Source organism: Gorilla gorilla, chromosome 15 (genome assembly GCF_029281585.2).
Source record: "Gorilla gorilla gorilla isolate KB3781 chromosome 15, NHGRI_mGorGor1-v2.1_pri, whole genome shotgun sequence".
Lineage (NCBI taxonomy): Eukaryota > Metazoa > Chordata > Mammalia > Primates > Hominidae > Gorilla > Gorilla gorilla.
In genome coordinates, this window is record NC_073239.2 from 92,313,889 (window position 1) to 92,337,302 (window position 23,414).

General features: G+C 49.8%; 1 protein-coding gene across 6 annotated transcripts in view; it reads left to right on the forward strand.

The window, feature by feature from the left end:
• Positions 1 to 17,540, forward strand: part of JDP2 (Jun dimerization protein 2) — a 42,653-nt gene extending 25,113 nt beyond the window's left edge. For all 6 annotated transcript variants that reach the window (XM_004055467.4, XM_031001935.3, XM_055360993.2 and 3 more), the window contains 2 exons: positions 8,524 to 8,628; positions 16,378 to 17,540. In XM_004055467.4, coding sequence (XP_004055515.1) covers positions 8,524 to 8,628; positions 16,378 to 16,563 — 291 coding nt within the window. In that variant the 3' untranslated portion in view covers positions 16,564 to 17,540. The remainder of the gene's footprint in view (positions 1 to 8,523; positions 8,629 to 16,377) is intronic.
• The last annotated feature ends 5,874 nt before the right edge of the window (positions 17,541 to 23,414 follow it).

The following is a 23,414-nucleotide window of genomic DNA, read 5'->3' on the forward strand; positions in this document are numbered from 1 at the left end:
AGGGCTGGCAAGAGACGATGGGAGAGACAGGAGGGCAGAGAGTTTCCAACAGCTCAGCCCCATGGGGGATGCTGGGAGGGCCTGGCCCCTGCAGGCTGCCGGGGGTCAGCAAGGGAGTTGGCTGAGGGCCCCTGGGGTTTCCTCATTCCTCCCTCCTGGAGTGGGAGGAGGCTATGGGCCTAGCCGGCTGGGCAGGCTGAGATCTTGTCCCTGAATTGCCCTACTTTGTTGATGGGGGGTGGGGGAGTGGGGAGGGACTGCAGCCCCTGGCTTAGTGCAGCCCTGTTTATGTAGGGGAATGTCTGGTATGTTTGGTATTTGGGTGTTTACTTCCCAGGGTGCTCATGGGTCCCTGATGTTGAAATGTGGCTCCCCCATGCAGGGGGGCCCTGGTGGGCCTGACTGGCTGTGCGAGGCCTGAGGCTAGATTTGGAGGCTGCGGGGCTGTTACTCCAGGCCTGCTCACTGACAACTCAGCATGCCCTGAACTCCCCAGCCTGCTCCTCCCTCTCCGCAGTACTCCTTTCTGTGCCGCATTCTGCCCGGAGGCAGGCCAGTGTGCCGCTGCTGCAATAGCACCGCCTCCGCCTTGCCTGCGAAGGAAGGCAGGGACGCTGGCATCACGAAACTCTTCCTGTGCTCCCGGCTCTAGGCTGGAACTCAGTCATCATTACTACCATGTGCGGCAGGGCTCAGTACATTCCTGTACAAGTGAGGAATGGAGGCTCAGAGAGGCCAAGTAACTTGCCCAGGAGCACACAGCTGGTCTATAGCAGAGCTTCTGGAGGAACTCAGGTCTTAAAGACCACTCCCCAACCCCACCAACCAAAGCTCACACTGTCAACTCTGATGCCACAAGTCTCAGATTAGCCTGGTTCTGTCTGCCCAGGCAACAATTCTTAGTATGAGACGGAACTCTCAGACTTGGGCTACTCTGGTTAGTGCTAGGGTTTTTTGGTTTTTCTTTGTTGTCTATTTTCGCTTATCACTTCCTTTATTTCTTTGTCCATGTGAGAGTTTCTGTATTTTCAGCGCCTTGGGTTGAGAATGTAATTTCTCTTTCTCATTCTGTCTCTCTGTGGGTCCTGCAAGCTATGTTTTTGAAAACGCTTATGAAAAGTCAGAATTCAAAATCACATCTGGGCTGCTGTTTGTCACGGTGGAAATGCCGCGCCACCTGCAGACGGGGCCTGAGAAACACGGAAATGGGTGAGGGTTAGGCCCGAGAGGAGCTGGTGACGTCCCCTCCTTTAAGCCCCCTCCTTTAAACCATGGAGCTTGAATGTTACACCTTCATGTAAATTGTGCAATAACGTTTTTTAAAACATGTTAAAAACTTCTAACTCTAAAGGCAGTGATCATGCTCAGACCACCCACCCCTTGAAGATCAGGACGTGCTCAGGCCCTGCAGCCCAAAGACCTGGATACGAGTCCTGCGCTGTCACTGAGCATCTACGCAGCCTTGATATTCTTAGTTTCCTCATCTGCAAAAGTGGGGAAGCTGATAGAGCTGTGCTGGGTGACTTACTGAGATGGCAAATTAAATGTAGTTAATTTAGTTAATAAACACCCATTCTGTGCCATGCTCAGCTCTGGTGGCTGAGTGACAGTGGTGAAGGTGATGATAGACTGAGATATTTATATAGATTAACTATGAATAGATTAAGGTTCTCATGGGAAACTGACAACAGGCAGGCAAACATGCATGTGAAAAAGATAAGTGCTGTTAGTGAATGCACCTTGAAGGAAATACACACGGAGATGGTAACAGGACAGGGCTTTTAGTTTGGGGTGGTCAGTAAAGACGTCAAGAAGGAGCAGCAAGTACAAACCCAGGGGACAGGGAAGAACTTGTCGTTTTGAGGGAGAGGAAGAAGGCCCATTGTTGGAGTTGAGGGGTAGAGGAGGGCGATGTAGTGGAAGGTCAGAGAGGCAGGAGGGGCCAGGTTTTCTCGGTTCTGTGGGCCACATGTGATGGAAGCTGTTGGAGGGTTGCAAGCAGAGGAGCTGACTTGTGTTTTAGCCAAGGGAGAGCCCTTTGGAGCCACTGCAGCCATCCAGTGCAGAGGCGACGAGGGCTTGGACCAGGCTGGAGGCAGCAGGGATGGAGAATGTGGTGGACACCTTAGAGATGTATTTTGCAGGTGGGATCATTACAACCTGCTAAATGGACTGTGTGAGTCCTTAATCGGCTCCAGGGCAAACTTCTCTGGGCACACAAATCTGCGTGCGCATGTACTGCATGCGGATCCTGATTCAGTAGGTCTGGGTGGCCTTCAAGACTGCATTTCTAACAAGAGCTTGGGTGAGGCTGATTGTGCTGTTGGCCAGCCACACTCCACAGTGCCTGACTCCTGGCAAACGTCCAGGAAGTGCTCGCTGTGGGGATGACCACCAGCCCTGTAGGAATCTCTCAACTGTTGCTGTCATTGACTCCTGCCTGCAGGCCCTGACTGGGGCCAGGACTGGGGGTGGACTTATGTAAATCACAGAGATAGATTCATACATGGGATAGTCTTGTTTGCCCATCAGATCCATTCCTGTTTTACCCTGCTCTGTGCCCCAGGTGGCTCATCTCAATGGACCACATTACCCAGGAGTCCTTCCACTCTGGCTTCTGGTTGAATTTGGCCATTAGGAGGTACCAGCCTTAGAAAAGAATTTGGGATATTCATTCCCCTGATCCCTCCCTGCTGGGCACCCGTTGGGCAGTGGTGTGTTCCTCTACCAAAGAGCACAGCTCCTGTCTGTTGACCCTCTGCCAAGGCTAAGTGACAGCTCTCCCTGGGTTCCAATCATCACTCCTGACCCTAGCCTCAGGCCGGAGGTGTTCGTGACTCCACTGCTGCTGGTCCCGGGTTCCCTAAGCTCTGTCCACCCCCTGTAAGTAGTTCCCTCATTAATTTCCTTTAAATAAACCCCGGTCTCCTGCTGGGATCCCCTAGTCCAGGGGCTTTGGTACCGACCGAGGTGACCCACCTCTGCCTTTTATTGGCTGCTGCTTAAGGGCCCTTCCGCATCCAGGCTCTGCTGCTTTCTCAGCGGTTTTAGGAATGTTGCTAAGGGTGGGATTTCACCCCTGGTCACTGGGGACCATCTTCAGCTCCTCCATTAGCCCCTGGCATCACCTGACCTCCAAGGGTAGAAGCTTGGTGTCCCAGGCATCTTTCAGTGGCATGTGGCAGAAACCTTCTCAAACTCCCTTCAAGCCAAGGGAGGAATTTTGACAGATTCATAGTCCCAATGACAAGGAGCATAGTCAGTCCTCACCAGGGTGGCATCAAGAGGACCAAGACAGCGTCTTTCTCTGTGTGTCTTCTGTTGATTGTTCCTCTGTCTGTGCCGTTGGCTTCTGTCCACATCTCTGCATGTTTCTCTCCCTGTGGCACTGCCTGTGTGTCTCTCTCTCCCCTTCTTCATCTCTGTGTTCTGTGTGTTTCTCTGTCCCACTGTCTCTGTCTGTCTGCCTGTTTGTCGGGAGTGCTCTGTCTCAGGGCCTGGTGAGGTGAGCAAGCCTGGGTGAGGTGCCCGGGGGCATGGCATGTAGGGAGGTGCTTCCTCTTTGGTGCTGACCCTGCACTTGCTTAAATGTGTGCCTTGGGCACCCCACCTGCTTTCCCCTGCTCCAGGCCCGGCTTTTCTCTCCATCCCCCTTTCCCTCTCTTTGCCTGTTTCTTTGTCTCCCTGACCCCCTCTTGGAGCTGAGTGGTTGTTTCTCTCTTGGTACGTGGTCTCTGGTCTCTGCTCACCCTAAACTTCACAGCCCGATCTTCCTGCCTCCCTGTGCCTGGGGGTGAAGTTGGTTGCCCGGCCCTGCATGACCCCTCAGTCCAGCACTCAGGATCTCCCAGTCCAATTTAAAATTCTAGGAGAGTGAGTACAGCTCGGCTCAGCCATTCATGCCTCGTCCAGTCAGCTGTGGCAGGGGCTTGAGAGCAGGCTGTCTGAGGAGGGGTCTGGGTGAGGCGGGGCTGCTCTGCACGAGGGCCCTCTTGGTCCTGAGTCCCCAGGTCTCTCCATCCAATGTGAAGTGTGGCACGGCAGCACCCCTCACTGCCAGGACCCGGATGGCCTTGCCCTTGGGCCTTCCTGGGGAACTGCAGGAAAACAGAGCCAACACTAAGTTTGAGAATAGGGAAAAGCATGCTCCCCTCCCACCCTCAGCCCGCATCTCATGGTTCTTTAAATGTATTGAGCGTCAAGCTGCCTCCTCTTCAAACATCCTGGTTCTTCCAGCTGTATCTGCGGAAACAAATCATTATCACCCAGTTTGGGGTTCTGGTTTCAGATGTCAGAGCCATGTGTGGTACAAATATTCTCTGCCGTCTTTCTCCCACACATGGGCAAATGCTTTAGAGAATTCAAGAAGCACCAGGAAGGAGGAGGCAGCAGCCCTGACTCTGGGGATGTCCTTCTGGGAACGAAGGAGCCCCAAGAAGGGCTGGGGAGAGTCTCCAAGTGGTCCCTGTCTAGGGGTACAGATGGCACAGGCCATGTTAGCTGTGGGGCATGAAGGCAGAGGGGATCTGCCAAATGCCTGTCTTGTTTCTGGTAGGGCCTTAACAGCTGTTTTCTACACCTCTGGGCAGCTCTTAAATAGCAGCGCGAGGATTTAGGGGTGATGCAGCACAGTTTCAATGGGGAAGGTGTGAGGATCGGGCTTTGGGATCACATCTTGCCTCATTGGGAGATACCAGCCAAGGTTGGGGGCATGGGTGCAGGAAAGGCCTGGGGCTGGGCTTGGAAGCTGGTGGTAGCTGTGGAACTGGGGGCTCTAGGCCTCAGCACACACCCTAAGTTTTTTCCTGGCCTGCTTAGGGCTCATGCAGATTTGCCATAGCTGTCAGGGGCCTGTGCCCCCAAATCTAAACTCTGCCTTCAGCCAGTGTGCTTCTAGGGAAGGCAGGCTCCCAGCTTTGCTGGCCTACTACAAACAGAGAGAAGAGGCCACCCCGGCAGAGAAAGCTCCTGTGAGCGCTGGGGAAAAGGCCATGCAGATGCAAACACGGGTGATAAGTCACTTTGTAATGAAAGAATCTAAGCCTGTAGCATCTCTCTCTGGAATCCTGAATTCCATTCATTCATCTGAGTGACATTTGTTGAGCCCCTCCTGAGTGCCATGCTCTATACCAGGTGCCGGGGATGCTCAGGTCCGGTTCTTCAGGCTAGCAGGGAAAACAGGCACCCACACAAACCGATGCTTGTGGTAGGATGCGATGGAGACTCCTACAGTGCTGTAGCAGCACCAAAAAAGCAGCGGATTCTTTTTCTTTTTTAACTTTTAAGTTCAGGGGTACGTGTGCAGATTTGTTATATAGGTAAATTCATGTCACGAGGGTTTGCTGTACAGATTATTTCATCACCCAGGTTCTAAGCCTAGTAGCCAATAATTATTTTTTCTGATCCTCTCCCTCCTCCTACCCTCCACCCTCAAGTAGGCGCCAGTGTGTGTTGTTCCTCTGTGTGTGTCCATGTGTTCTCATCATTTAGCTCCCACTTATTAGTGAGAACATGCAGTATTTGGTTTTCTGTTGCTGTGGTAGTTTGCTAAGGATAATAACCTGAGCTCCATCTATGTTCCTGCAAAGGACATGATCCTGTTCCTTTTTATGGCTGCATAATATTCTATTGTGTAATATGTACCACATTTTCTTTATCCAGTCTATCATTGAGCATTCAGGTTGATTCCATGTCTTTGCTATTGTGAACAGTGCTGCAATGAAAATACACATGCATGTGTCTTTATGGTAGAACGATTTATATTCCTTTGGGTATATACTCAGGAATGGGATTGCTGGATTGAATAGTATTTCTGTTTTTAGCTAAAAGCAGCTGATTCTATCTGGGGAGTCAAAGGACCCTTCCTGGAGGAGGTGATGTTTACTCTCGAGGTTCAGTTAAGAGTTTACCAAGTGGGAAAGGAAGGATATCTCACTCAAGGCTGAGAGGGCCTGGCTGGCTTGGAGAAGGGTGAGACATTTGGACTAGAGGATGATACAGGAGGGGATGAACGTGGCTGGAGAGGGGAGGAGGAGCGGCCCCTGACCTGGGCCTCAACCTGGCCCAGTTGATCTCTTAAACTTTCTTCCAGCTCTGAATCTTTTTGCATTGCTGATAAAGCAGCTTCTGTCTGCTTCTGACTTTCTGTGGAATAAGGCCCTGTGCAGGATGGGGGTAGGGATTGAGGCCTCGGAGTGCAGAGGTTGGTTGCTCAGAGGAGGACACAAGGCCTTGCAGTACCCAGGCTGCACACATCACCTTGGCAGTTTGTGGGCAAACCCTCCTGGCCGAAGGGAGATTGCACCGCCAGCCACTTCCTCCAGTTCCTTCCCTCTGCCTGTCGTCACGGTTACCTTGGCCTTGTTGGGGGTGAGGTTAAGGTTGGGCGGAATCAATTTCAGCCAGGTTTCTATTTTCCCAGATGCAGGTCAGCCAGAGGAGCTGTCACTTCTGGTTCAGTTTCAAAGAAGGCCAAGGGACTGGGAGGTGCTTGGGTGTGGCGGTGTTGACGAGGCGCCTCTGCAGCTGACTCCCAGGTGGGGTGGGAGTGGGGCAGGGAGAAGCTCAGAGGTGGTAAGGAGGCAGAAAGGGGGCTGCCCTGCCAAGGCCTGTGCCGATGGCCATGGTGCTGGTCTCGGGCCCAGGTGCTCTGTCCTGAGCCCCCAGAGCATGCTGGGAGTGTGCAGAGAGAGGCTGTTTATTTTCCTGGCCTATAGCCCTTTGGGCTGAGACCTTGTTCCAGGCCTTGGGCTGCCAGAGTCACCCCCCACACCCTCCTCCCTAGCTGTAGAAGTGAGAGAGTTGGCAAGCCCAGGACAATCCAACGGCTTCTCTAATGGCCTATGACTCTGGTCTGTCCCCAGCCCAGCTGGTCCTGGGTGTCCTTCAGATTTTCCTGGTAGATTACCTACCAGGTAGGTAGGCAAGAGGCAGCAAGAGGTGCCACATCAAAGTGCTCCTGATGGACTGGGGCTGTAAGGGCTGGTGGTCAGGAGCAGGGTGCTTGAAACCAGAGAAATCTGAGTTTGAATCCTAACTCTGCTATTTTGTAGTTGTATGGCCTTGGGCAAATTGAACTATTGAGCCTCAGTCTCACCATCTGTAAAATGGTACAGTAATAGTAACTTCCTCATAAGACTTTGATGGTGAGGATTAAGTGACATGTGTTTAAAGCATTAATCAAAGTAGGCAACAAATGGCACCTCTTGTTATCATTACTAATGGAGCAATAACAACAGCAACTTTGATTCGAAGTCTGTGCTAGTGGGCAGTGAGTCTCCTTCTCCCCATTCCAGGGGTCGTATTTCACGCATGGTGAATTTATTAACATGTCCTGAGGGAGAAGCAAGCCCGGAGACTCAGGAGGCCCCTTGTTTGTTCCCCAGGGTCCTTCAGCTCTCCCACAGGTGGGCATCCTGGGGGAAAGGATTAAAGCCAGATGAGGAGGCTGGGGAGACTGTTAGTGACAAGAGGAAATGGATCCCAGCATTTGGAAAGGGCCAAGAAAGGAATATTGGGTATGGAGGAGCGGGGAAGATCTTAAATCCCAACAGAAGGTAAGAGGAGAGGACAAAGATAGTCAAGGAGGTGGGAAGGTGGCAGTGGAATGTGGAACCTGTGTCCATGCCCAAGGCGTTTTTAAAGGAAGTGCCTGGGAACCACTGGCCTGGAAAATTGTGCCCAGAGGGCTTGGGCTGGGCAAAAGAAAAGGCCATCACCGCCCGTTGGGTGCCACCTCTGTGTGAGTAGATTTGCCAGGCTCCTGGCCTCCTGAACTCCTCATCTGGCTTTAATCCTTTTCTCTGCTTTTGCATATTCTTCCCCCAGAATGTCCACCTGTGGGAGAGCTGAGGGACCCTGGGGGCAGAAGCGAGGGGCTTCCTGAGTCTCTGGGCTTGCTTCTCCCTCAGGACATCTGAACCCGGATATCTGTCTTAGTCCATTTTGTGTTACTATCACAGAATACCACCAACTGAGTAATTTGTAAAGAAAAGAAATTTATTTCTCACAGTTCTGGAGGTTGTGAAGTCCAATATCAAGGTACTGGTGTCTTGTGAGGACCTTCTTGCTGCATCATCCTAGGGCAGAAGGTGGGAAAGCAAGAGAGTACAAGACAGCAAGAAAGGGCCAAATTTCCTTTTATAACAAATCCCCTTTTCTAATAACAACATTAATCCATTCATTAATATTGTTACTAACCACCTCTTAAAGGTGTCACCTCTCAACACTGTTGCATTGGGGATTAAGTTTCTAACACTTGAAGTTTGGGAGACACATTCAAACCAGAGCAGAATCCCTGCCCGTTTGGGCTACTGACTCCTCCCTGGGATGCTCTGAGAGGATCCTTGGACTGGCTGGGAGGTATTTCCAACTCTCCAGGCAGTGGGCTGGCAGAAGTGATCACTTGTTCACTGCTGAGATGTGGGTTAGAAAGGCGAAGTTGTCCCTCTGTCTATGTGTCAGGACAGAAACTGTACTCCAAGCCTGCCTCAATGTCTAATCAGTGGCTCTGTGCCCTCACAGCTAGATGAGGAAGAGGAGCGAAGGAAAAGGCGCCGGGAGAAGAACAAAGTCGCAGCAGCCCGATGCCGGAACAAGAAGAAGGAGCGCACGGAGTTTCTGCAGCGGGTGAGCTGACCGGGTGGGTGGGGAGGCCTGCCATTCCTTGGAGTGAGCTTGTGTACTCTGGACCAGGAGAGGCCATCAGATGCCTCTGTAGTCAGTGAGCATCTGCTGGCAGCTGCCAAAGCAGCCTTGGCCCCTCTGCTCTTTCCTACCTCCTGTTTCCTCCCCAATCTCTGAACCAAGACAACCAAGGGCAGCCTTCAGCAGTTCCTGCCCACACAACCCCTGGAAGCCCAAGAAGGAAGGAGGAGCCAAGTTCCCCTCCACTGAGGTTAGACCCTTGGTGCTGATTGACCCAGATGGCCCAGGACTGCCACTATCTATTTTGGTTTCCTGGTGGCTACCAAAGTTGTCTAGGGTGGGTGCCAATGAAGCTAGGTAGTAACATCCTGCATGTGGGCACTGGACACAGCCTCTGGCCTGGCTAACTTTGCACAGAGAAAAGCTCCTTCCCTTAGCTGCAGGTGTCTTATCCAGCCCTGCATGCCATCTGGCCAACCCCTCAGCTCCACTGAAGGTGACCTCCAAGCTCTTTGCTGCTACGTCTGGGAATAGGAGGTCAGCTCTGCATGTAGAGGTCAGCCAGGGGTTGCTTTTCCTCCTGGCCCTACCTGCCCTTTCATTTGGAATGTGCCAAGCAGGATGTTTGTTCTTTTTCTCCCAAGTCCTGCCTCTCAGAGCTTCCCTGCATCTCAGAAATGGTGGCTGGCAGTGAGGGAACATGACCAGAAAGCTAATCAGTCCAGGCCAGGAGTCTCTGGTCTTTCCACCCCTAATCATTGGTTCATTGCTGAATAATAATAATGATAATGTATAATAATAACATAGGGGCGGGTCCTATTCTGTAAGTACACAGTAACTAACAATAGTTGCCACTATTTGTAAAGTTGGGTGCTGTGCTGAATGCTGTATGTACATTATCTCATTTTATTGGGATAATAACCATATGAAGTGGGTACCTTCATTAGTCTCTTTCTACAGATAAGGAAACTAAGGAAGTGTGGGGCTGAGTAATTTGCCCACATCTCTGCTGTGTTGGCATTCATTCATTTGTTTGCTCTTTTGTTCATTAATTGATTCAACGGGTATTTTTAAGCATGTACTAAATGTGCATCCCTGTGTTGGGTACACTGGGGGCACACAGGAAGCAGCAGACACAGTCCTCCTGTGGGAGCTGGAGAGACAAGGCTAGATTGGCCTGGTGTTTTTGGACTCTGGAGGGTCTATGGGCATCTTCTCACACTTGCAACAAGCAGAGAGCTATTCTGTGGTCATGGGTGTAGACAGCATGGGGCCGTGTATCTACCTCCAGGCTGTGAGTGTCCAGTGCAGGGAATGGTTATTGTAGACGAGAGTTAGATTCCTGGATCTGGGAGCCCGTTGGAAGAGATGGTGCTACAACATTGGGCTGGGAATCTTCAGGAAGTTTCTAAGACACGAGCCTTCAAGATGGATGAAGTGCCACATACCTCATTTCCAGCACCGAGTGCCTGCCATGAGCAGAGCTGGATGAGAAAGCAGGGACTAGAGAAGCTTCATGTGAGATCCCTGCCTTCAAGAGCTTGTCAGCCACTTACCAGGCAAGATACGCCCTAGCGGACAGCATGTTAGTGACACACCAGTGCAATAAAGAGTTGGTGCCCAATGAATGGCACTCACTGCCCATCACATTCCAGGAACACTAGCTGAGCACCTACTGTGTGCCAGGCATTTCCCGTGTTTTATTTAATCCTTATAATAGTCCAGTGAGATAATATTATTTATCCCCATTTTAGAGACTGACCTGTAGCTCAGAGAGGTCAAGTTACTTGGCCAAGATCACACTGCTAGCGAGTGGTGGGCTTGGATGTATTCATCCTTTGCTGATCCACCCGTCCATTTAGTAGGTGTTTAGTGAGTGCCTAGGGCACAGAGGGCAGGCAGGCGGTGTCGGCAGTGGGATGGGAGGCAGGAAACAAGGAAAGTGATGTGTGCCGAGCGTTATGTTGGGCAAGCCTAGCCAGCTGTGAGAACACACAGCAGGGGCCCTGTCCTGGTCTAGGCTAAGGAAAGGCTGCTTCAATTCAGACATAAAAGAGGAGTAGGAGCAGTGAGATGGAGGCCCTAGGGGGTTATGAGGAATGGAAGGGTTCAAGCAAAGGCAAAAGGTGCTGTTTAAGGATGTGTTTAAGGCATTGAAAAGGATACCAGCTGGAGTTTAGAGTACCAAGTAGTGGGGTGGAGAGATAGGCAGGGCCCAGATCCCTCATAATAGGGTGATGCTAGATGCTGGGTTGCCTGAGGCATGCCCAGTCTGTGCCTGTTGTCCTGGCCTAATGATTAGTAGCCCCTTCCTTCACTCTCACAAGTGCTGCTCTAGGATGATGAATTATATGGTCATGGAGAGCCACTGAAGGGCTGCAGGAGGGGAGATGCACACCTTCAAAAGATCCCTCTGGCGGCAATGTGGGGCACAGATTGAGGTAGAAGGATCAGTTTTGGAAGTGTCATGTTGTTCCAGTGAGACAGAAGTGCGCGGCCTTGGGGTCTGGGAGGAGATTTGGGCAGCATTGTCTGGGCCCAAGCCCAGTCCTCCCCTCACCCCTGTGTTCTCCTCCTTCTCCCCAGCCTTGGAAGCAGAGGTTTGGTGTGAAGTTTAGGGCATGAATGCAGGCGGCTGTGATGACAGTCAGTGCCTGCAGACTTGGGGGATTCTCTTGTAGTTTATTTTTAATAGGTAAAATACAAGGCTCAGAGATACATATGTTAATTGTTAATAAATAGTAATTATTTAAGTAAGGGGATATATACAGTTGGGACAAATATCTACAGGCAGCTTTTCATAGCCAAGGGTTCTGCATCTGTGATTCGACCAACAGTAGATCAAAAATATTCAGAAAAAAAAGTATCTGTACTGTTTATTCCCTAAACGATGCAGCATAGCAGCTATTTACATAGCATTTACATCGTATTAGTCATTATAAGTAACCTAGAGATGATTTAAAGTATACGGGAGATGTGTATAGGTGATATCCAAATAACACGCCATTTTATGTAAGAAACTTGAGCATCCTCGGATTTTGGTATCCTCGGGGAGTCCTGGGACCAATCGCCCATGGCTACTGAGAGACAACTGTATATATGTTATAGGTAAAAAGCCACTGTCCCACCCTTGACCCCTGGACAACCAGGTCCACACCTGGAAGATTCTTAACTGCATCTCAGAGTTCGCCTGCCTAGACTAGCTGAGGCCCTGAACCCCGGGGAAGGGGCAGGCCTTGGGAGGGGTCAGGTCCACACCCCGCAGGCCCTGGGGCTGCCTCAGTACCTCCTCCATCTGCAGTCAGGAGCAGTGGCCCTGAGGCTTCTGCCTTGTATAATGCTGGCAGCTTCTGTCACTCTGCTGTCCTAACCCAGGTTCTCTAGATGTTAGTAGCAATAATGCTATCTCACACTCCCGGGGTGCCCTCTGGTCTTCATAGCCACTCTCTCCTGATGGTCACAGTGGCCCTGGGAAGAGGAAAGGCAGTCCTATCCATTGATGAAGTTCAAGGTCACCCAGTGGCCGAGTCAGGACGAGAACCTGGGGCTTCCTCTGTGCCCCACACTATATTCAGGTTGCCCAGACTCAAAAGAAATTAGGAAACTCGTTTGTGGAAGCATAGCTAGCAAGTAGCAGAGTCAAAATTTTAATCCAGACAGGTCTTTCAGGCTCAAAGGGGCATATCAGGCTGCTTCTCAGCTCTTACAAAAACTTAGTGGAAATCTATTTTATATGCCTTAGAATAGCTTTTTTAAAATATAGATTCAGATGGTCTTTTGTTGTTGCTATTGCTGTTTTTGAGACAGAGTCTCACTTTGTCACCCAGGCTGGAGTGCGGTAGCATAGTCATAGCTCACTGCAGCCTTGTACTCCCAGGCTCAAGTGATCCTCCCACCTCAGCCTCCTGAGTAGCTGGGACTATAAGCACATGACCATGCCTGGCTAATTTTCTGTTTTTTGTAGAGACCAGGGCTCCCTGTGTTGCCTAGGCTGGTCTTGAACTCCTGGACACAAGTGATCCTCCCACCTCGGCCTCCCAAAGTTCTGGGATTACATGTGTGAGCCACCATGCCCAGCCAATTCAAACAATCTTAATGCTTAAAGTCCCCTGGGCCAATCATCATATTTTCTGGGAGGAAACTGAGGCCCAGAGAGAGGAAGTGACGTGGCCAAGTTCACACAGCCAGGATTAAAAGCCAGGACACCCAGCCCTTCACCTTGTATTCTTTCTACTGCCTTTGCCGACCACAGTGTAGGAGGCAGAACCTTAACATGCACTAATTCTATTCTAAAACAACAAATGGTTTCATTTTCTCTGGGGCAATAAATATCTAACAGAAGTCAAAACAATAAACAAAAATGCAGCCGGAGGTATATGCTTCATAATTAATGTGAGAAAGATCTTCGCTCAGTTCCTTCATTAATTAGGAAAACAAATTAGATAATTGTTGTTATAAAGTCACAAACCACTTCCACAATCATGGTTTAAAAAAAAAAGATTCTTCTGAACTCAACTTATATTTACACAATAAATAAATATGTAGAGCCAACTAATAACTCTTTGAGTGTGGAAGGCAGTAAGACTAAAAGGCAGTTAGTTACATTCTGGCTGGGCGCGGTGGCTCATGCCTGTAATCCCAGCACTTTGGGAGACCGAGGCAGGCAGATCACTTGAGGCCAAGAGTTCAAGACCAGCCTGGCTAACATAGTGAAACCCTGTCTCTACTAAATATACAAAAATTAGCCAGGCGTGATGGCACATGCCTGTAATCCTAGCTACTTGGGTGGCTGAGGCACGAGAATTGCTTGAACCTTGGAGGCAGAGGTTGCAGTGAGCCAAGATCGTGCCACTGCACTCCAGCCTGGGTGACAGAGTGAGACTCTGTTTCAAAAGAAAAAAAGCAGTTAGTTACATTCTGACAGCCAGACAGTCAGAATTCGGGATATTCAATGATGTACCCTAACATTTAAAACCCACAGAATATAATGTTCTTTGTATGATAGCTGCATGAGTAAAGCAAGTTACCCTACACTGCACTGATCTTTGTGTGTGATACAGACGCTCCCACGTAGAGTTGGTTTGACACGTGGTAATTTCTAGGAGGCAGATCTATGTGTGCAGTGCTGTTGAATTCTGCCTGTCAGAGGCTTCCCCTTGCATGTCCAGTTTTAACTTCAAACTCACTGTACCCAAAACAAACTCCTCCTTTTCCTTCCCACCGCTTTCCAGAACAGCTGCCCTCCCAGGCTTCATTCCTCAGACCCTCCATTGGGTTCATAGTTAGCTCTCTGCCCTATCTCCTTCCTTCTCCAAATCCAGCTAGTCACCAAGATCAGCTGATTTTTCTTTGAGACGTCTTCCTTCTCTTCCTCTCTTTCTTCTTTATGCTATTCTCTTGCTTATAAGTTACAGTAAGCCTCTCTGGTTTACAAAGTGCTTTTTCCCTGTGAGTTCATCTAATCCCCAAGAGCCTCACGTGTCTACAGAGGAGATAACTGAGGCTCAGAGAAGTTAAGAAACTTGCTTCTAGACTCAGATTCTGAACCCACAAGCTTTCCAGAGCTATAGGCTGGCTCTCAACCCACCTTCTCACTTTCTACCCTACTAAGTCCTAAAGCGAGCTATGATCACAGTGGAGTAGTTTTCCCTTCTAAACCCATCCTAAGCTTTCCCATGCCTGGGTCTTTGTTCACTCAGGGTTCTCCACCCGCAAGTCCCTCCTTCCCCTTCTCAACCCAGCCTGAGTCAACCCATCTTTCATGCCCAAGGTCAGACCCGCTCTTTAGCCCTCTCTAAGGTCTTCTGAACCCTGGGTGGCTGATGGTCACACATTAGTAAGCTCTGCCTTGTTGCACAGATTGCTTCTTCCCCTTACAGTGGAAAGGCCACAAGAGCCACTGGGGGCTCATGGCTCTTGGATTCCCCAGGGCATTCACTGTACATAGCAGGGCCTCAGCAAACACTCACGGATGGGTGGGTTACCCTGACACCCCTTGAGGCAGGGGCTCAGGAGAGTTTGAAGATGGAGCTAAGCCCTTGGGCTGGGGAGACCGTGTTGGTCAGAGGGTTTGTGAGAAGTTCCCAAGGTCGCCAGAGAGTCACCAGTGAGCAGGGGGCTGACACTGGCACCTAACTGCCCCAGCCCGAGGGCTCACAGGCTTCCATGGATTCACGAGGGGTCTCTCCTGGCCCTCCGAGATGCGCCTCTCTTGGAATTCTCAGAACAGAGGACCAGGCCAGCTTCCCAGTCACGTCCCAGCCTGTGGAACCAAAAACCACCAGAGCTGGTTTTTAATATTTTCCCCGAGCATTTTTTTTTCCTTTAGTGAGGCTGTTTTCTCTCAGCATCTGGTCACGAGGCCTGCCCGTCTCAGAGTTCCCGGGCACTCATGCTGCCACCTCAGAGATGAGCACAAGGAACAGTTCGGTCAGACCGGCTGTGGGAGGAAGACGGGACCCCTGGAGGGAGAGGGTTGGGCCCACTGAGGGTTCTGGGGACCCCCTGGGGAGGCCGCTTCACCTGTACCCTGCCAGGAGGACTGGCAGGCTTATGGGCTTACAGGCCCTCTGGTTGTCACATACGCAGTTGCAACTACTGCTTGCTCTTTGACTGATAAAAGTTGCTCAATCTCTTACACTATCGCCATTTTGGACTAAATACTTGTGGGGCTGGCCTGTGCATTGAAGGGTGTTTAGAGCATCTCTGGCATCTACCTGCTAGATGCTGGTAGCACAGCTCCCTCTGAGTTGTGACAATCAAAAATGTCTGCAGACATTGCCAAATGTCTCCTGGGAGGCAAAAATCAGTCCTAGTTGAGAACCACTGGTCTGAAACTTTGCTGGCCCTCGAATAAATGCCAAGTCTCAAAGTTTTTAGACATAATCCAAGAAAAATCATTCAGATGCTGTTTTACTGTTGAGTCCCCCAAGCCTTGAATCGATATGCCCATCTACACTATTGACATGTAACCCTCGCCACCTCCCGAATCAAATCGTCAACATTCCTTCCTTCCCCTGGAACCTCTCCAGCTGAGCCAGAAGTTCCCTGGAAATCTCACTCAAGGTCTATTGGAAACCTCATTTGGGATCCAGCAGGATGACTGCTGATTGCCTGTCTGTGGGCAAAGCTTCCAGATTATAGGGATAAGGAAGAGGCTATTGAAATAATTATAGACTAATAGCTAGGAAGCACATGTTTTAGGAGGAATGACATGACTACACTACACTCACTGATCCCACCGGACAAGATATCTCCCACATGTGTCTGTCACACATCAAAGCACGTTGCCGTTACACTGCCATCTGGGTCCCCTCTTGGGCCCCCCATGCTTGCTCCATAGACCTGCTCTAGGTCCACCTGGCCTCCTTTCTTTGCCCACCCTTTCTTTCTTGTGCAAAGGCCCTGAGGCGGCAGAGTATTTGGCATATTTGAGCAACAGCAAGGTGGTCACTGAAGCTGGGGTGGATTGAGGGAGGGGAGAGAGGTGGGACGTGAGTCTGGCTGGCCCTAGAATATAACCTGGACGTGACACAGGCCAGTGTCACCGCTGTGGCAGGCACTGCCTGCAGAAAGTCAGTTAGCCAGGGGCTCAGTAGCAGGGTCTGTGCTTCTTCCTGCAGAAAACAGGCCAGTGCCAGCCCAGCGTGCCCCGTACCTAACCACAGGCAGAGCCTCTCCCCAGAGCCAGTCCCCGTGAAACTCACAACGTGCTTCTGTGTTGGTATACAGGAATCCGAGCGGCTGGAACTCATGAACGCAGAGCTGAAGACCCAGATTGAGGAGCTGAAGCAGGAGCGGCAGCAGCTCATCCTGATGCTGAACCGACACCGCCCCACCTGCATCGTCCGGACCGACAGTGTCAAGACCCCTGAGTCAGAAGGCAACCCGCTGCTCGAGCAGCTCGAGAAGAAGTGACCATGGGCTGGGAGGAGGTGGAGGAGGAGGAAGAAGAGAAGGAAAAGTGACGAAGAGGGAGGAGGAGGGGGGCCCCAGATGGCCCTTCCTTTGGTGCATGAAAAACTGTACAATGAGGTTCAGCACAGCCAGCATCAGCCGAGCTTTTTTGTGAAACTCAGATCAGCCACCCAGGAGGAAGAGCGGGCTGAGGAAACCCAGAGGGACCAAGCGCTGAGACCAAAGTTGACCCTCGGGTAGGGTTGTCCTGCCTGGGGCCCCACTTGAAGGAGGCAGGACAGAGGCACCAAGGCCAGGGAGACGCCCAACGAGGCAGCCCTGGGCTCTTTGGCCTCTTCACCAGGGCACCCATCCGAGGAACCTCCGAACAGCCAGGAAAAGCCATGACTTGCAACCAAAATGCGGCTGAGGATGGAACTCAGAATGAAACTGCAACCCACCTGCCCCCAGCCCTGCCCCTCGCCCTGATGCGAAGCTGGAAAGGGGCGTGCTGTGGGGCCCTGATGCCCCCACCCACCTCGGTCCAGCGCGGCCCTGCCCAGGAGGCGGCAGCCGGGCGCACCCTCGCCAGCCCTGCTGGAGTTTGCTGTGGGCACTGAGGCGCGGGCGCCCTTCCAAAGCACATACTCACCGAATGTTTACAGACTGGCTGTCCTGGCAGGGCTTTCAACTGCACATGTTTTTTATACTTTCCTTTTTTTTTTTTTTTTTAATATTTTTTACAAAAAAAAAGATTTTATACAAGCAATATATATATGGATTTCTATAATCACTCGATGTGATACAGTATAAATATGCTATGGTTTGTTTGTTATGAACAGATAGCCACCAGTTACGGCCGTTGTGTGTAACTCCTAAGTACTGTAGTCTCTGGGTGTCGGGGGTGGCCAGGGCGGGGGCGGGGTGCATTTCCATCCTTGTAAACCCTTCATAGTACTCAGTCCTGTATCGCTCAGTAAACATTGCTCTTACTTACACAGCCGCCTTGCGTGGTGTCTGCCTGGGGAATGGGTGCAAGGCCCTCTCAGGGTCGGAGACTGTTTGGAGCCTCTGCTATAGGCATGTTCATTTTCACAACAGCTCTCCTATTTCACAGATGAGGAAGCTAAGGCTCAGAGACATTAAGCCACCTGCAGTTACTATTTTGAGAGCAGTCAGAGTGTTCGCTCACTCTGCAGATGTTTTCTGAGGGCCTGTTGTGTGTGCCAGGCCCTGAGAATTCACTGGAGGATGAAACAGACCTAAGTCTTGCCCTTGTGGGGCCTTCAGTAAGGAGTGAATCCTGTGCTTGCTCCATACGTTGTCTCATTTCGTCTTCATGGCAGCCTTGCCAGGGAACAGCACTTGTCCCCAATTCACAGATGGCGAATTAGAGGTCCAGGGAATTAAACTCGCAGACACCATTTGTTGAAGACTTATTTTGTGACAAGCAGACATAGTCTCTTCCCTTCTCACAAGAGCACAAAATAGGCATGATTCTTCTCATTTTACAGATGGTTTAACTGAGGCTCAGAGAAGGTAAGCGACTTATCCAAGGTAACCCAGCTAGCAAGGGATAGAGCTGGTGTTTGAACTCTCCCTCCAGAGGCCTGTGACTCTCCTCCTGTCACCAACCCACTATGATTGTCCTCATGGTTGAGTAGGAAGCTTATGAGGCCACAGTTATAGATTTAGTTTCTGGGAAGGCTGGATAGAGTTCCAGGTTTTCCCATGATCACAGAGTGAACCAACTACCCTGGTCAATGTGTGTCTGACCCAGGGAAGGGTGTGGATGGCTTCTCTACCCCCTCACCTCGACAGCTGAATCCCTGCCACCAAGGGCCGGAGCAGCTCAGTGGCATTCACTCAGTGCCTGCTGTGTACCTGGCACTCGGCAGTTCTCAAGGCATGTCACGCATGAGGAAGGCGGGAGAGGTGTTTTTAGCTTCCTTGTATACTGAAGCTTGCAAAGGCTACAGTTTACCCAACTAAACTTGACTCCTGCATTCTAATCATGTGTTCTTTCTCCTCCATCCCTGGACTTAGGATAACTAGTTGCTGGTGATGACTTCGTGTCAAGAACAGCAGTGAACCTGGGTTGCTTCCCAAATTGTGGACGAGGCCTTCTGGGATGGGCAGAAGTGGAGAATGGTGATTAACACACCTGTGATCCCTCCCTCGCTCACTCCTCTCAGTTTCCCTCCACCCAACACACTTGGTGTGGACTCCCCTGCACCCCGCCCTAGAAACAGGACCTGGTCCTCTCACTGTCAGCTGTGGCAGAGGGTTGTGGCAGCGGGTTGCCTTCTGACTCGGGGGTCTTGAGGCTGTCGGTCCGGACGATGCAGGTGAGGCAGTGTCAGTTCTGCATCAGGAACCCCTCGCGCTGTAATCCTTTGATATTTTTCAAGCCATGAGAAAAATGAAGTGGACTTACCAGGGTCCCTCCAGTGACCTAGTGGATGTTCTTACAGGACTGCCGTGTGCCACTGGCTGTGGCTTCCTTGGTCCTGTGCTTGGCCACCGGGAGCTGGCATCTCCAAAATAGAGCCTCCTTAGCCTGTGCAGGTGGGCTGTCTTCCAAAGTCACCACACCAGTGACTTGTGCTGTGTGGAGCCTTCCTCACCAGGAGCACTGGCTGCTCCTGTGGCTAGAAGTCACAATTATAGGCTTCATCGCAAGAGCCAGCATTTGAGTTTCTTCTGGGCACCTGCCACTGTGCATGTGTGACCTCAGCTGCTTTGTGCAACCTGACTGGGGTGTTGGTGCTAGCATCCCAACATTACAGATGAGAAAACTGAGGCACACAGAAGAGGTAACTTGCCCAAGGTCACAGGTGTTAGGTGGCAGAGCCAAGATGTTATTGTCAGTCTGACTTCAGGTGCATAAAACCTGAGGCTGAGCCTCCCCATGAGAGGAAAAATGTGTTTGCAGTGTGACCTCAGTTGCCAGGGAACTTGTGCAGGAAGCCAGGAGAGATGGCACAGACCCACCTGTGCTCACAGTACATATTAAGAATTCCCAAGTCTCAGGCAAACCATCTCCAAGGGTGTGCACAGAAGACACACCTTAAAGGCAAACGGGTTCATGATGTAATCTTCTATTGACTAGCTGTGAACCTCATTTTTCTTATCTGTGAAGTGGGAACAGTGATAATCCAAGTCTTTTTATGGAGTTATCAAGATCAAGAAAGGAATGGATATACAAAGTGTTTTGTGAAATAAAAGCTCCCTAAAATGGTAATTATTTTGTCCACTGTTAGTGTCGGTAGTTATTGATATCTACATAGTACAGGTTATTTAAATATGTTTTATTCTGTAAAGATGGGCTGCCAAGTTTGTGTTCTGACCCTGTACGTGGTCCCTATGGTGTGATGAATGCCTGGGATCGCAGACTCCTGGATCTGTTCAGCTCCTGACTGGTCACAACCAGCCATGCTGGATGCATCATTCCCTCCCTGGGCCTCAGTGTGCCCTCCTGCCAGGTGGTCATAAATAAGACCTGTGCCACCTCTGCCCAGGGTTCCTATAAGAATCAATCAAGTTGATGAATGCAACCATGGCCTGAGAAAGACAAGACGCTTTAGCCATCAGATGGGCAGAAACAAGTACGTATTGGTAAGAATATGGATTAAAGGTTGGGAGGCCAAGGTGGGTGGATCATGAGGTCAGAAGATTGAGACCACGCTGGATAACATGGTGAAACCCTGTCTCTACTAATAATACAAAAAATTAGCCGGGTATGGTGGCACGTGCCTGTAGTCCCAGCTACTTGGGAGGCTGAGGCAGGAGAATCACTTGAACCTGGGAGGTGGAGGTTGCAGTGAGCCGAGATCGTGCCACCGCACTCCAGCCTGGGCAACAGAGCGAGACTCCATCTCAAACAAAACAAAACAAAACAAAATTATGGATTAAAGGAAACTTAGATATGCTGCCAGTGAGAAACTGTGCAAAGCAATTTGGAAATAACCAGTAAAACTAAAGCTAAACGCATCCTTTAACCTAACAGTTTTCCTCCTAGTCTTGGGAGGAACTCTAGCACAGGGGCAAAAGGAAATGTACAAGAATGTTCACTGATGGCTTTGTTTGTATTTTTAAAAAGTTGAAAACAACCTAAATGATGATCAGCATAAGAACAAATAAATTGTGGTATTTTCCTAAAATTGAATATTACTCAACAGGTAAAAAAGAATGAACCAGAGCTATATGTATCAATGTGGATAAATCTCAGAAACCTACTGTTGAGATGGAGGGTAGGGGAGTGAACTGCGGAAGGATACCACTTATGTCATATTTCTAACTAAATGTATACGTTGATACTTTATTGTTTATGGCTACACACAGATCTGGGTAATAGAGGTATAAAAGCCTGCACAAGAATGCTGTCAATATCACAATCAGTCATAGGGAGTGCTCCTGGGAGGGCCGGGGAGAGGAGGGAACTAGGGATGCCACTGCAAGGGTAAGTAGGACACTGGATTTCCACTTCAACTATACACATAACATTTCATTTATTTTTTTAAAATCCCCATCAAATGTAGAATGACAGGATTTTTCAGAGGTGGGTGATGTGTACACGGATGTGGGCTATCTTCTCCACACTCCTCTGTATACTTGATATTCTTTGCAATAAAAGAGAACAAGCCACAATACAAATAGGAGGTTTTGTTTTTATTATTTCCTTAGCAAACTCAGGAAATAAAAACAAATCTGAAATTACAATGGGATTGCAGCATATGCTCTTTGAATTTATGCAAATTTAATTATATGCCTGAAGGGAGAGAGAGAGACAATTCAAAGGGTGGAAAGAGGTTAGCTGGTTGAGCCCTGCGGGAGGGTGCCTGGGGGTGAGGACACCTTAAGGAATCTTGCTGTGCTCTACACTCAGAGGATCCTGGTCCCTGCTCTCTACGGGAGGGGCAATTAAGGCGTGTTCAAGGTTCATCTGGACTCTAGACTTCTTCCTTACATGCTGACTTTTCAATCCAAGCCCTGCTCGAAAGCCAACTGTACTGCGCCTACAAGTGGAGCTGTGGACTGGACGGCAAGCAGAGGGGAAGCCTTTGAAGATGGGAACCCAGTTTTGACAGGTATATTCGTTTTCTGTTGCTGCCATAATAAACTATCACAGATTTAATCCCTTAAAACAACACAAATTTTGTCTTGCATTTCTGGATGTCCAAAGCCCAAAATGCTTCTTACTGGGCTAGAATCAAGGTGTCGGCAGGACTGCTTTCTTTTTGGAGGTTCTTGGGGAAAATCTACTTTCTTGCTTTTTCCAGGTTTTGGAGGCTGCCCGCATTCTGCCTTCAAAGCCAGCAATGGCCACACATCTTTCTCACCCATTGCTATGACGCTGACTCCCTGCCTCCCTCTTCCCAACCTCCTCCATCCTTTTTTTTTTTTTTTGAGACAGAGTTTCGCTCTTGTTGCCCAGGCTGGACTGCGATGGCACGATCTCGGCTTACTGCAAACTCCGCCCCCCGGGTTCAAGGGATTCTCCTGCCTCAGCCTCCCAAGTAGCTGGGATTACAGGTGCCCATCATCACAAACAGCTAATTCTTTGTATTTTTTAGTACAGATGGGGTTTCACCATGTTGGCCAGACTGGTCTCAAACTCCTGACCTCAGGTGATCCACCCGCCTCGGCCTCCCAAAGTGCTGGGATTACAGGCGTGAGCCACCGTGCCCAACCTTTCCGATTCCATCTTTTAAGGGCCCTTGTGACAACATTGGGTCTACCCCGATAATCCAGATAATCTCCTTATTTTAACATGTGCTCATTAGCAACCTTAATTCCACCTGCAACCTTAATTCCCCCTGGCCACGTGACATATTCACAGGTTCCAGGGATTAGAAGGTGGACATCTTGGAGAGCAGATTATTCTGCCTGCCACAGCAGGATATTCAGAATTGGAGGTTCTTAACTATTAGGTTGGTGCAATTGCATTTGCACCAACCTAATATGACCCTTCTCACTACTAGGCAAGATAGGCTATTTCCCATGTAAGTGCCATGAAGATGGAGTCCCTGTGTGGTGCATCCCTAGTGCCCGTCACAGTGCTTGGCACGTAGCAGAAGGTCAACACACACTATACACAGACATATAATCTACAGACTCACAAACTCACAGATGTGTGACATGATACAGACACAAGCATAGTTACATGCACAACAAACAGATACACATGTAGATACACAAATACATGTATTCACAGATACAAGCAGACACACATTAAATGCAAAGCAATGAGGTTGATGCAGGTCCTATTCCTTTATATTATAGTTCTGAAATTCTGAAATCAGCTTGTTCATCATACTAGCATATCTTTGTTCTTTGGAAATAGCTAACTTATTGTTAATAAGGAGGTTAGGTAAAGTGGACATCCTGTTTTGGCTTTAAAAACTAAATATTGTGAGAGACTGATTTTTTTTTTTTTTTTTTTGATGGAGTCTCCCTCTGTCGCCCAGGCTGGAGTGCAATGGCACGATCTTGGCTCACCGCAACCTCTGCCTCCTGGGTTCAAGAGATTCTCCTGCCTCAGCCTCCCAAGTAGCTGGGACTGCAGCCATGTGCCACCACGGCTGGAAAATTTTTGTATTTTTAGTAGAGACAGGGTTTCACCATATTGGCTAGGCTGGTCTCGAACTCCCGACCTCAGGTGATCCACCCGCCTCGGCCTCCCAAAGTGCTAGGATTACTGGCATAAGCCACCGTGCCTGGCCTGGGACTGATTTTTTTTTTTTGTTTAGCTCGTAAACTGACTCTGTGAGTGATTCCTAAAGAAGCAACTACTAATGCTTTGGAACATTTGCGAAGTAATTACATGTTCGTGTCAGCCTCTACCTCTCTGAAGGAGGGTACACCCCTGG